Here is a 15,467-nt window from a genome sequence, read left to right on the forward strand (position 1 = left end):
ATTTTTTGAAAAAATTTCTTCTTAGAGTTTAAATATATTTAAGTACCCTTTCTCTACTAAGTATATTTCATATCATATTAGAGTGTGTGTATTTAGAGCTTAAACGTTGTACATCTCTGCTTGTATTTAGAAGCACTTTATCATATACAAAAATATTTTTTTTAATGTATCGGTTGGGTTCATCCCGGAATTGAACTGGAGAGTCTCATCCCCATAAGTGAGACCGATTGGGTTCAATCCAATAATTGAATTAGGAAGTCTCCGCCCCGTAAGGGGGACAAATTGGGTTTAGCCTTATAATTGAGCTGGGTTTACCTCACCCCGTAAAGAGAGGTCATAACGGCTTTTTCTCTGCCTGTTTAAGTGAGCAGCGATAGTGAAATACTTGGGGGGGGGGGGTATGCCCAAGGCGGGGACATAGGTTGGTTTGGCGGAATCTCAATAACAAATATCGTCTCTCCCTCTCTCTCTCTCTCTCTCTCTCTCTCTCTCTCTCTCTCTCTCTCTCTCTCTCACATTTAATTTTCACACTTTAATTTCCATATGTATATGTCTGTTTATTTATAGTTATAATTATTTGCATGCACATTTATTTTAAATGAGATACACGTGGATGTTTGCATTGATAGTTTAATTGTTTTACATACACGCTTTCAACATTGAATAGGATATGAACTGTGGTGAATCAAAAAATATTTAAATTAGTCAAAAAATTTTAAAATCCAATTCACCCTCCTCTTGGGATCACACCAATTCCAACAGTATGCTTTACCATTGTATTTATTAATTTAGGCCGAGTTTGTTCTTAACAAATAAGTAGTAGAGCCTAGTTTTTGGCTTTTAAGTTTTATGATAATGATTGTAATCATGATGCTATTGCATTTGTAGCACTAATTTTATTTTGTGGCAAGTCAAGTGTGCAATCGTGACTTCAATGAGATGTTTTCCATAGGGATGGAGAAGATGTCATCGACTTTGAACAAATTATGAGAATGAGAGAATGAATCTTAGAATTATTTGATGTTTTGAACAAGACTTCTACTGTTGCTTTGTGACTCATGTTGTAGTTTTTTTTTGTTGCGATGAAAAGCCTCATGAATAAAATTGTTTGAAGCGACAAATGTTTTCATGTAAGATGTTCAAAGTAAATTTTGTAAATGTTCACTTTAACGAATTCAAGGCAATGGTTACAATTTTGGAATTTCAAATGTGAAATATGGAGGTGATAGTTTAGAGACACTATGCTATATAATATAGAAACCATTGACGCTATACAAATAGAGAAGTCATTTCAATGTTAGAAGATGTTCAAACATCATTGTTTATGCTTTGGGAGTGGTAATGGATACGAATTGTATTAATGAAACTTCACATATGTGTTCAAATTTCATCATCTGTAGTGATTCTATGTAGTGATATTTTGCTAAGATTAAGGAGTTAAATTAAGTTTCTTCACAAAAAAAAAAAAAAAACCATGCATGGGAGATTGTGAAACTATTGATTGGTTAAAAAGTTTTCATTGCAAATAGTTAAGGATACTCGATTGAAGGGTTGAGGATATTAGAAATGGCACATAGCTAGGAAGGTGTTGCAATTGGTGTGATCCCAAGAAAAAAAGAGGGGGGGTGGGGGGGGGGGGGGGGGAGGGGGGAGGGGCATGAATTGGGTATTAAAAAACTTTTTGGCTCAATTAAACATATCGCTGATTCACCACAGATCATATCCCATTCGATGTACATGCGTGTATGTGAAATAATTTAAGCAAAACATACACGTATGCAATATATCTTATTTAAATAAAATGTATGTATGCAAACAATTATGACAATAAATATAAACAGACATACATGTGCAGATTAAAGTGCAGGAATTTAAATAAGATAGATAGAGAGAGAGAGAGAGAGAGAGAGAGAGAGAGAGAGAGAGAGAGAGAGAGAGAGAGAGAGAGAGAGAGAGAGATGATATTTATTATCGAGGTTCGACCAAACCAGCCTATATCTCTGCCTTGGGCATACCCCTTAAGAATTACACTATCCTTGTTCACTTAAAAGGGAAGAACAAAAGCCGTTACAACCTCTTCTTAAGGGCGAGGTAAACCCCAGTTCAATTTACAAGTTCAGTCCAATTGGTCTCCATTACAGGGCGGAAACACCCAAGTTCAATTTCGGGCTGAACCCAACTGATACATTAAAACCATTTTGTACATATAAAATACTTCTGAAAATACAAGCAGAGATGTACACATTAAAACTCAAATACATACACTCTAATATGATATGAGCTATACTCAATAGAGTAAGGGTGTTTATCAAATAATGTTTACACAACTAATACATGTGTGTGTATAAAGATATATTCTCTAACAAAGATTTTTGCAGATAAAAATGTTTAGAGAATTTGGAGTTTAAGCTCAAGAAAAATATTTATGCAATAAATAATATCTCCCGAAAAATATTTATCAAGAAAATAATCGGGAGAAACTTAAGCAATACTCTCAAAAATAATTTTCAAGATAAAAGTTATGTGAAAGTAAAAGTTATGGATTAACGATATGAATGCCCAAAAATAAATGTACTCTCTTCAAAAGAATTTTTGAAATAAAAGAATGGAAGAGAGTTGAAGAGATTTGTTTAAAAGATTTTGCTCAAAAAGAGTAACTTTAGCAATAAAAATTTGTTTGGGGAAACTTTGATTAACAAAGGATTAAAGAGAAATTTGAATTAATCAAAGTTATTGATCTAAGGTTATGAAGGGGTATTTATAGATTTTCAGGAAAATATGACCGTTGGGGACTCGTTCGGTATTATTAGAAAAGTTTAATTAATTTTAATCGTGTTTTTAACATTTAAAAAAAGCTGGAACTCGAGAGGTTCGGTTGACCAAGGTCAAGGGTTGGTCGACCATCCTGTGTAAATTTTAAGTTTTCAATTGAAACTTGGTTGACCAGAGAAGCCGAACGGTCGACCATCGTAGGACAACTTGGAACCCTTTGTGGGTTTGGTTGACCAAGGCTCAAGGATGGTCAGTTGTTCTATGCAGTTCGGCCAACCAGGGGCATTTTGAACTGGATGGCCGATCGACCGAGTATGGTGAAAAAGGTCAAATCCAAGGTTTGGTAGACTGTGGAAGGTGAGTTCAAAATTGGTCAGTGGATCGAGCTACGTCAAATGTTGACTTTTCCAAGGTTCGATCGACTGAGTTGATTAATACTAAAATTGGTTGGTCGACCGAGCTCAGTAACTTCCTAAGTTTAAGCCCTAATTTGACCCTAAAGTTATTCCAAAAAAATTTATATGATTTTAGACTTTTTAGAAAAAGGTTTTTGGTGCAAGTGTTGGGTCCCCTATGGTCAGCCTAAGGTCATTCTGAGCTTTCAAATATATCATGAGATGCATGCATTATTACAGATCAAAAATATAAAAATTAAATGAAATACATCTAAAATCAAAATGTCTTCTTCTTTTGCTCTTCATTTTCCATGGAATTCTCTAGAAGTGTGTGAGCTTTATGTCCCTACTGGCTTCCATTTTTTGGTTTCTTATGTTCGTGCTGAAGTGAAAACCTATACACACACTAAATGCACACATAAGATACTGGTATTTTATCAATATTAAAACAGGGATCAGACTCAAAAAGTCAATAGAAGGTGATATAATCCGATTAGGAGCTAAAAAATTTTGATGTGAAAAGTTGTGCATTCTTGTACAATAGATTGTGAGTACTATCTACATGGCTTAAGAATAACAAATTTCTTGTTGAGGAAATCATTGTATGACTCGAAACAATCTCCAAATATTGGTAAAAACACATGGATAGTTTCATGATTGGTATCAATTTTGTTAAGAGTGACCAAGATGCTTGCATGTATCTTCGTAGAATCTCATATTGTGGTTTCACATTTTTTTTTTTTAAAAATTAATGGCATGTTGATAATTTCAGGAGCTTGTGTGTAATTTCAGTTAGGTGGTGAGTTTGAAGCAAAGGATAGGAGCTGATACGAAGATTTTGGTTATGGAGATTTACAGGGAACACAAAAAGTGAGAAAGCTAAAGTTTCTCTAGAAGTAGAACACTGAAATTAAGAGATAATTCATGGACTCTTCGATATGTAAAAAAAATATAGCACGCATTCAATGCATTTTAGCCTTTGACAAGCAAAAAAGTGAAAGATGCAATCCACTTGCAGTGCACTTCAAATTGTCAACATCATTATCGCAATAGACTGTTGAGGAGGAGCACATCTTGATGGCCCATGTTCTATATGTTTTTAATATTTGGATTATTATGTATCCCATAATTTACACTTGTTCAATTGTTATCCATTTAACTATTGTTGTCTCTAGATGATACATGATTTATTCAAGTAAAAACATAATTACCAAGCTATGAAATGGATCTACTATGCCTTTGACAAAAGAATTGCTTATAATACATGATCAATTATGCTACTCAACTTATGGCGGAGTTGTCAGCAAATATGTTTGCTTTAATTTTGTTTGGGGTTTGATAAGAGGTCAATTCTAATAGGAAATGCTTTGCTTATGAAAGGATTGCCATTACTTGGAAGACTAAGTTTCAGTCTAATGTTGTATTATCGATCCACTACTATCCATTATATAGATAGAGTACATAGAAATTACAGAAGCAACAAATGAAGCTTTGCGACTAAAAGTGTTAATTGACAATATGGCTATATAGTAGTAACGTACTATTGTATTTTGTGGTTACCGAAGAGTCATTAACTTGACTTAGAATTATAAATTTTTCATCAGATCGAGGATCAAGTATGTTCATGTGATGCATCAATTTTTTGCGACCAAGTATGTTCATGTGATGCATCAATTTTTTGCGAGATCATTCTGTGGAACATGGTGAAGCTAATGTTAACAAGGTAGCTTTTAAAGATATCTAGGAGATATGATAATTAATCCATATCCCATTAACAAGTGTTGACATAGGTTGGGTTTCATTGGCATTTATTGTAATTGAGTTGTATCCTTAAGAGGCTTGTGGAGAAGGTGGGGGCCAGGAAGTTCTAGTACTTTGATTGAATTGAAGGCAAGGAGCATGGAGATTTGAGAATGAACTCAATTCTAATGCCGCACCTATTGATATGGGGTTCCTAGCTTCTAAGATTGGGTAGAATGGATTGAAGACATGTGGAAAAGGTTTGCTGTGTTTGCTTATTAATTTCGGTACAGTTATGTGGAGCTCTCATTGTACAAATGGAATTGATTGAACTCGATGACTAACCATTTCATATTCACGAGTCTTATACATATATAACACACAATAGGGTGAGTCACAGGGAGTTGCATATTATATGAATGAATGATGAAATATATACAATTCCAATTTAATTACAATACATCAATTTTTATATGAAGGATCAAATTATTCACAAATTAAATTCAGTGGACTTCATATAATTTTCACTAAGAAATTATCATTATTGTTATTTTGATAGGATAAGCATTTAACGCTTTGTATTAGTGATGTAATACGAAAACTTAACAATTAGCATTGAATTTTATTTTGGTTTTGTTTCAACGGAGAGCTAGAATTCAAAGTTGGTTATTTTTGATTGGATAAGCATTTAACACAAAATCTAATGCCAAACTGCACTGCCTTTGCTTCACTCATCTACTAATGGTGAAACCAAAGTGATGCAGTTCTGTTCCGCGCAGCAGCGTATGAAACATGTCGACGTCATGGAGGATAAAAAAAGCTTCCTCACGAACTTGGGTGGGGATGTTGCAGATAATAAATTATGGGATAATCATTCCAAATAGTAAAGGCGTGAAGGCTAGCTTTATGCCGACCTGATCATGTGTCATCTTGCACCATTGGGTCTAGCCTACCTCCTCTTCAACGCGAACCCTCCTACCCCAAAGGCCAAAACCCCCCATGGGGGGCTTTCTTAGCTTCCCCCCTTCCTCTCTGCAACTTTAACTTTTCACCGCCCCCCAAAACTATTAGTATTCTATTCACACCAAAAGGAGGTTAAAGAGTACTACAGCATCATAAGTGTGCGTATGTCTGCGATCAGAGAAAGGCCACAAGGTTACTCACTCTCTTTGGTTATGTTTTCCTCTTAATTATTCCACATCTAAAAACTCCCCTTCGTGTGTGTTAGAGAGAGAGAGAGAGAGAGAGAGAGAGAGAGAGAGAGAGAGAGAGAGGAGGAGAGAGAGAGATCCAATCCTTTATGCTGTATTCATGATCATCTTCTATAATTAACTAAGACTGGAATATCACAATAAGAGGTAATCATTCTATATAGTTTCTTTGGTTTCCGTTTGATTTTATTCTGGTTGTAGTACTCTCCTTGATGTCCCGTCTTATGTAGATCGACTTAATCGACGCAAATTAAGCACAATATGTTTGAAAAGATGGAAGAAGCAGCAATCTCAAATGGTTTCATCCAAAACCCAGTAGGTGGATCCAATCCACCCATCACAAAGAAGAAAAGAAACCTTCCGGGAACCCCAGGCACACTAGCTTCTCTTCTCCCAAGCTCTAACATAGCTTTATTATTGCTTTCCTTCTTTCTGCCATAACTTTATGATCATGGGTATATTCACCGCAGATACTTGTCATGTTTATTAAATTACACAGATCCTGACGCTGAAGTCATAGCCTTGTCACCGAAGACTCTCATGGCTACCAACAGATTCTTGTGTGAGATATGTGGGAAGGGTTTCCAAAGGGATCAAAATCTCCAACTGCATCGGCGAGGACATAACCTTCCATGGAAGCTCAAGCAGAGGAGCAGCAAGGAGCCGAGGAAGCGCGTTTACGTGTGCCCTGAAAAGACCTGTGTTCACAATCACCCATCGAGGGCTCTCGGAGACCTGACCGGCATAAAGAAGCATTTCTGCCGGAAGCACGGGGAGAAGAAGTGGAAGTGCGAGAAATGCTCAAAACGCTACGCTGTGCAGTCAGACTGGAAAGCACACTCCAAAACTTGTGGCACTAGGGAGTACAAATGTGACTGTGGGACTATATTTTCAAGGTAATTGCTCCTACTTCATTTCTGCTACTTCATTTGTTCAGTGATGGAGAAGACGAGATTTTATTTTAATTAACGAAAAATTAGCTCCCCAAAGAAGAAAATTAAGGGTGGCAAATGAAGCATGATGGTGGTGGTGTTTGTGGTGGCAGATTGTAGTTGAAAACCATATAGCTTTCTGTATGCTAAGTACTGCTTAAACACCCAGCGAAGAAAAAAATGTGAGGACCAAAGTGGATTTCTAATTTAGTGGTTGAGATATCTGGTGTGACAGACATCTTTCGCTCTCTCTCTCTCTCTGGCTTTTGGCAGAAGAGGGGGTCATAGAGTCATAGTGAAGACAAACGGATTCCTAGAAAGACAAATGTTGTTGATTTAAATTCCTCCATATATACTGTTTTTGAAGGGTGATTTTCTCCACACACACACACACACACACACACGCACGCACATATATATATATATATATATATATATATATTAATTACATTATAATCATTTACTTTCCTGCATCTAGCATGTTTGTCAATGTCTTTGGGTTAATATATAGGACACTGTTTGTTGTTTTCCCTGATTAATTAACTGGGTTTGACTGTGGATCACCGTAATTGGAAAATCCATGTCAATGGACCCAAATTAAAGTTCTCTCATCTTTTTTTTTTTTCAATTACGATCTTATCATATCATCCATATATTCTACTTTTTTAAAAGTTCTCTTTGCATCTGCTTTAATTCATTTTTCTCTTCATTCTGAGTCTTAATTTGAACTGAACTAGTGTTTTCAACTTCTCTGCAACCAGGAGAGACAGCTTCATCACTCACAGGGCCTTCTGCGAAGCCTTGGCAGAAGAAACGGCAAGAATCAATGCAGCAAATTACATAAACAATGCAACTTCTGTCAAAAATATCAATCATCATTTCATGATCGGGTCCTCACTGGGGCCTAACATGGCTCAAGACTTGCCTATTTTCAATCCAATCTCAAGCATTACTGATGAAACAATAGAACAATCCAAACGACCAGGATTTTCTTTGCAGATGGGAGAAGAACCACTGCTGGGTCATGAATCAATGGGCAGCAATAATCTCCAAGAAATTCACCAACTCGTGTCTGTGAGTTCAGGAGTGATGTTTACAGATCCCCTCATCATGTGTTCAAATCCCCTGCCGCCTAATTATCAGCTAAACTGGGATTTTGGAAGTAAGCTATCTTCAAATAATGCTGAGGAACTAACAAGCAGCACTTCACTTCCATTAAGCAACAACGTTAAGGAAAATGGCACTGAAGATCAGCTTGTGAGTGTTCCTTCCTTGTACAGCACTCACCATCAGTCCCATCAAACACATTCCGCTAATATCTCGGCAACAGCTTTGCTGCAGAAAGCTGCAGAGATAGGTGCAGCTTCAAGTGACCCATCCTTTCTTGGAAGTTTTGGCATCAAGTGCAATAACATGAACTATGTCCAGGATGGAAACAAGTTTTATGGATTAATGTATGGTTCAAACCCAATGGATCACTGTAGCAGCATTAGAAGTGATGTCGAAAACTCGACAAATGATCTTTCCACCTTGAACCATTTGCAGATGTGCCCTGCGAAACGCCAAAAGACACAGAGTGAAGAGAGTGGAGTGGGGCAAACCAGAGATTTCTTAGGCGTTGGTTCAAGGACAATCTGCCATCCATCATCAATCAATGGATGGATTTAGTCTTATGGGTATTTCTTGCACTGCATAGTACTTTCACAATGGGAAGCAAACTTTGAAAATAAAGTGGAAGTGGATGAGAGAGAGAGAGAGAGAGAGAGAGAGGGAGGGAGGAGATTGATTTTAGTATTGGGAAACTTTGTAAGGGGGAAAAGGTGGCTTTGAGTGGTTGATGAGAGCAAAAAGTTGGGCTTAAGAGAACTATTTCAGCTGAAGAGTGAGATCCATGCATATTCTCTTGAACCCTGAGAGCTTTTCCCTTTACGAATGGAGTCTTTATTTTTGATAAAGGGGTAGGAGTAGTGGGGGCAAAGCAAATGCACCTTTTGAACTCCATTATTGCGCATCGTTCATCTCTACTGTGCTTGCATTATTTTTCAAACTGGACTCAAAAGACAATTAATTTCAGTGGCAAAAAGCTTGATTTTATAAAAAATTATTTTATTAGCTTACATAGCCTACTGCTTAAATTAATAGTCTTATGTTAATGTTGATTGCATGCCTTTTGCAGAATATGGGTACTTATGTGGTAGGATAACATACACATACATATATCTACATACGTATAAACAACACGATACATATACACACGCGTGCGCATGCACACATGCAAAATATATTAAAAAAATTATTGTGCCTCAATCTAGCATTGTAGGAGTGTTTAACATGGTTTTTGAGCTATTGTATGGCTTAATCTTCATTGTTTAAATCCAGAAATTCGTGCAAATCCCTATTATTCAAAATTTTTACATGTTGAATTATAAGGGAGGACATATATAAATAAAGATTATTAAACCAATTTAACTTAGTTAATTTGAAAGCTTAATTAAAATATTTACATCATATTATTATTTAATAGAACAACGATCTGGGAAGCATATATAGTGACAATGACAAATAAACAAAACATTGAAGGGGTGTGGTGGATACTAATGTCATATTGTAATATTTTAAAAGTAAAAAAGCTTAAATAACAAGGTAGTGACCAACAAAAGAAGTGTTGACCAAGATTGAAATTTAACCCTTCATTAATTTCTAAAATAATCAAAACTTATTTTCTGAATGTGTAAGATCAAATAATTGAACCACTTGATCTCAACATAGGAGGTCCTTGCATCACTTCACCAAGTAGAATAAAGGACTTGTCATTTATGACATTACATACATTGGAGGGCCAGTTTGGATTCCATTTGAATCCTTCTAAACCCTAATTTTGATTCAAGCCTTCAATAGTAGCCTTTAGCTCAGCCACATGAGAGTTGCACATTCCCAAATTGACCGCAAACCTACCTCTACAACATGCATGATAGTTGCACTACTAATAAAAAAATAATAAAATTGGCAATGTCAGACAAATGTTGTCAAAAAATGGCACAGTTGTTGTCTATAGTCATGTTGTTGCATTTGTTACGTCACAATTTTCATACCATTTTTTTTCAATAAATAATAAATATTTATCAACATCGGCCACATCAAAACCTTGATACCATTTAAATATAATCCGACCCGAAGTGGGATGTCGGGTAATTGGTCCATCATATAATTACACACCTGACAGCGGAAGTCCATAAATACATACCATCCAGAATACAAATAACCAGAGTACTAAACATCCATACACATATACATATCTAACACATTCCCAAAAATCAATAAAAAATCCTAGGGGAATCATCCATCCCTAACTCAAAACACTCACCCTATCTAATCAGGGTATTAGCTCCCCTTCATCTCGGAGCTCTATCTCCTGGTCTGTTATGGTTCCCTGAAATATTTAAATATATGGGTGAGACACATTTCAATAAGATGGAATACATTATTTACAGTGTGCGGCAGTATGAGTTTCATTATATCATAACATATATTCATTTCAGTGATAATACCTTCTCAGAAAAATATACCAATTTCGTATTTATAATCATATAGATATACAACACAAGCTTTTAAAAGTTTTAATTCCCTTTTTCAATCTCATTCACATGCAACCCATGTTTATCAGCAAAAGTTCCCGAGGATAGGGGAGATTATACGTCCATATATGTAGCTCTCCTCTGTTCTGATATCGTTTGTAACTTTACCCGATTAACATGGGTTCGACTACAATTGATACTTATCAGGGCACTCACCTTACTCAGTAAGCCCTTAAGTGGAGAGTTTTACTTTGCTCTATTTATTTATGTTATTAAACTCACACTCTTTCTTTTCACTTTCAATTTTATTTCATCATCTAGCATATAAGTGTCCTTGGTAACTAGTACATCTACGTCTGTGACTCATGACTTCCTTGAGGATATTCTTCACACCAAGTTTCCCACCATGTTCAAGGTTGTGTGGCCCGAAGGCTTGATCTAACCGCGGTTGGCCTACTCAGTTAGATCAAAATAAACAATCCATAACTCATCTGTAGTAAGAATGGTCTGCCATAAACCCTAGTCCCAGGGGGCAAAACCACCCTTCTCACTAACTCATTCAACAATCATGCCACACGCTCCACAAGTCCATGTGGTTGCACATAATCACCACTAGCAACGGTACCGTGCTCAATATCAACAATCATTCATCAGGGTTCTCATTTCCATATTTCATCATTCACATTCCAGTATTCATAATTGCAATATTCACATTATAATTTTCCACATTTCTACATTCACCATTCCAGTATTCACATTTCACATTCACATTGCAGTATTCACGTTGCAATATTCACATTCTCATATTCGCATTTCAGTATTCACATTTCAACATTTTCATTGCAGTATTCACATTGCAATATTCACATTTCCAGTAATCATATTTCAATTAACATTCACATTGCAGCATTTACATTGCAATTCACATTTTCATACTCACATTTCAGTATTCATATCTCATCACAATAGTATATATCACATTTCACTATTCACATAATTTTCTGTTTCTTTCTCTTCTTTTCAATACCCATTTCATTCTCCTAATAGTATATATTTATATCTCATTCTAGATATTTCCACATTTCTTAATAATACATAACATATTCTCATATTTCCCCATTCATTATAGAAAACATTTCTATAATCATATTTCATATCACAAAACATCACATTTCAATTTACTCATATGCCACACAATATCATCAAATATTCATATCATAATATTCAAAGGTAAAAATATCATATTTTCCTTTTCACATATTCATTCAACCAGTAATTTCATAAAATACTATTATAATTTATTCCCCTTACCTGGCTTACTGAGAGGTTCATTAACACCCTAAATCTTACGCTCCTCGGTGTTTACAGCTTAAAAGCCTGAAATTGCATTAACCCCAGATCAATTAACTCGACCTCCAGAATATTATCATTTAATATTCTCTAGGCCCCAAATACTCCAATTTATCAATTAAAACTAATATTCAACACCCTTACCTCAGTTTTGGAGCGGTATCCCAAAAACCCAAATTGAAAATCTGCTCCGCCTAAGTTGTAGTGAAAATCCTTTCTAGAACCTCATGGTGGTTCCTGATTGTTGATTCGAACTAAAATGAAGCCGAAATCGAAGAGAGAAAGGAGAGAGAGTCGTAGGGTTCCAAGAGAGAGAAAGAGAAAATTTTGTTTTGTTAAAAGAAATGAGCTTGTGGGACTTTCTTAAAACTCTCACTACAGATAAAATCGTCAATGGTTTTTTGTACCTCTCACAAAACTGTCGACGATTTGGGCTTTAACCCGCCCCTTTTTATAGTTTTATCTGTTACCAGCCCGCGGTAAAAAGAAAACCATCAACGGTTTTTTGTGCCCCTCACCAAACCGTCTATGGTTTGGTCTTCACCAAACCGAATTTCTTCCTTTTTCAATTATTTTTATTATTATATTTTCGTGGGTCTCTATATTCTTCTCTCCTTATAAAATTTCATCCTAGAAATTTTCCATCTATCACATTTCCATGCTTAAGGAGAAACACCGCCATTTTATTAATTACCCTCACTTGTGGTTGAGGAATACTATGGTTACAAAGGAGGGTTCTGGGAGATTATAACAACCCAAATAAAATTCTCCCAAAATTATTCGTAAAAAAAATCAAAACACTTCCTATCCTATATTACGTACACTATACAAATCAAAATACATACCTTCAACCTCGAGTCCCACTATACAAGTGTGGGTAACTCTGGTGCATCTGTTCTTCCAATTCTCAGGAAGCTTCCTTAACTGCATGACTACGCCATAACACTTTTACTAGTGGAATCCTTTGTTGGAATTGGTGTGATCCCAAGAGGGGGGCTGAATTGGGTTTTAAAAACTTTTTGACTAAATTAAACATTTATGCCGATCACCACACATCATGTCTCATTCAATGTACATGCGTGTAAGCCACAACCTAATATCCACAACTAGCATGCAAATTATATCATTACATCCGCTATACAATAGGCTTTCAATACAAGCATGCTTTCTAGTAATTCAATTAACTTCTCATTACTATCCATTGTTAGTTACTGGTCATGTCATATGTTGGATAGTTCATTTCTTTTATAAGTTGTTGATTAAATTAGTGGAAAGCATGCTTTTGTTGAAAGCCTCCTGCATGGTAGATGCAGTGATATAATTTGCATGGTAGTTGTGAATATTAGGTTGTGACTTGCTTTATATGATTTATCTGTTGAAAACAACCCACTATCAGGTACAAGTTTTATGGAAAAATGTCCGATTTACAGACGACATGCTGCCGAAATTTCGACTGGAATTTCCCCAACATAAAACCTTGTCCAAAGATGATTATAATAAAATTAAATTTAAAATATTTTTTGAAAGGATAAGTGAAAATCAATTAAATAATTAAACTTCATCCTAGCATAATCATTGGACATCATGAGGGGCTCAGCTCCATCCCTATAGAAAGGCTCAAAGAACTTATACGCATCATTTCACTTTTTGAATATTGAGGCTTTTCTAATATCCTTGAACATGGTATCCTGCACTTAAAGTTCTATGATTTGATATGAAATGTTCTTGGGTCATGAATTGCATAGAATGTCTTAATATCTATTTCCGATGCACTTGTTGTCTATAGGGATGACTATACTGATTAATGATAAATATTGTTAATAAATATCCAGTATAGTTGTTGAAGAATGGTTTGTGTGCTCACTTATACTTTGGCATATTCAATGAAATCAATCCCTTGTAAAGTATAAGTAATTTATTTCATCTAAGCTATGGTTCAAATTGATAGGGGAAGCATCTAAATTTAAATATTTGCCATGTTATACTCTCCACCATTTAACTTAGATATCTTTTAAATATAGTGTGGCATGTGTTTAAATGAAATGATCTTTGTGAAAATCATAAGTTGACATTTATTGCTTTGCCACAAATTATTTGTGTTTGCTATATGATCTTGCATGTGATTGTTAAATCTTTAGGATCATCATGGTTGTGGTTTTTTGGTTATATTTTTGTATGTGTTTAATTGAAAAACTAGAAAATTGGTGCTTGCTTGATCTTTAAAGCTTCTTTTTCAGCAAGCAACCCCCAATATTTATTGAAATTTTAAGGGGATATATCTTTATACATACATACATACATACATACATACATATATATATATACATATATATATATATACATATATATATATATATATATATATTGTAAGCAAGAATTGAACGCATATAGAGTATATCTTTTGTCTTGTTTGTGCGCTGAAACTTCTTCATGAGTGTGCTTGTATTGTCTTGAAATTTTATGTCATGAAATTATATTATTTATAATTTTTTTGGGGTGTTGTATAATTGGTTCATTGATCTAACATGAAATGCATGTGAACTAGTTAGATCATGTTTATGCTCAAACCTATTTTTTTTTATCCCGCATGTCTTCAAATTCCAATTTTCTGCGGGTCTTATGAAAGAATTTATTTGCCATGGTTTGAGGATACTTCTGGTCTGACTATGGTTTTCATGTCATTTAAATTATTTTAATAACCAGTTGCACAGTTTGTGTGCTCAATTGCCATATTTCATACTTTGTCATTCATTGTGCATTGTATGATTATATTATCTTTTTGGATGCTGAAAGTAATACTACTCGATCATACTAGTCTGTTTAAGTTGGTAGGTGTGGATAAGCTGTTAATCTAAAACTCAATCAGGTCTTTTTTATATAGATTTTCTTTTGGAAAATGTTCTATTTTCAAAAGGCATGCTGCCGAAATTTTTAAATATTTCCAAAAACCATATTTGTATTTGAATGATAATTATCTTTTATTTGCCTATATACTTAAATGATTCATCTAGGCCTTTTTTGCTGTTGCCAAAAGAAGGAGAAGTAGGCAAGTATTTGTCATCATCAAAAAAAGGGAAATTGTTACCTTATAGGTTATATCTCGTTTTGATTATGACAAATACTTCGATATTTAATGGTTGATGAGTTTGTATGCAGGACCAATTGGAAGTATTAGATGATGCACACACGTGGGCTTAAAGATGACAATGACCCAAAATGTTTATTCATTGTAATTTAATTAAGTTGTTATTCATGTCTGTAATATTTAAAGCTCAATGGTCTGTAATAATTAATGCATTACATGCATGATAGGGTAGATAAGCTCAAATGAGTAGAGGGAAACCAAATAACCGTAGGGCGGTGGACTAATGCCCAATTTTTTCGGTCGGCTCTCAAAGACCTTAGATTGGCCATAGGACACTATTATACATGAAAATGTTCCCTATTGCCTTAAAATTAATCATTATATGTATAGGGATAACATTATAAGTG

At 35.0% G+C, this 15,467-nt stretch overlaps 1 protein-coding gene across 1 annotated transcript; it reads left to right on the top strand.

Moving 5' to 3' along the window:
• Positions 1–5,884: 5,884 nt before the first annotated feature.
• LOC131148708 (zinc finger protein MAGPIE) lies at positions 5,885–9,167 on the top strand. Its single transcript, XM_058098598.1, has 4 exons — positions 5,885–6,265; positions 6,349–6,491; positions 6,618–7,014; positions 7,812–9,167. The coding sequence occupies exons 2-4, from the start codon at positions 6,380–6,382 to the stop codon at positions 8,716–8,718; spliced, it is 1,416 nt and encodes a 471-aa protein (XP_057954581.1). The 5' UTR covers positions 5,885–6,265; positions 6,349–6,379; the 3' UTR covers positions 8,719–9,167.
• Positions 9,168–15,467: the final 6,300 nt, after the last annotated feature.

The sequence above is a fragment of the Malania oleifera genome, chromosome 2 (assembly GCF_029873635.1).
Source record: "Malania oleifera isolate guangnan ecotype guangnan chromosome 2, ASM2987363v1, whole genome shotgun sequence".
Lineage (NCBI taxonomy): Eukaryota > Viridiplantae > Streptophyta > Magnoliopsida > Santalales > Ximeniaceae > Malania > Malania oleifera.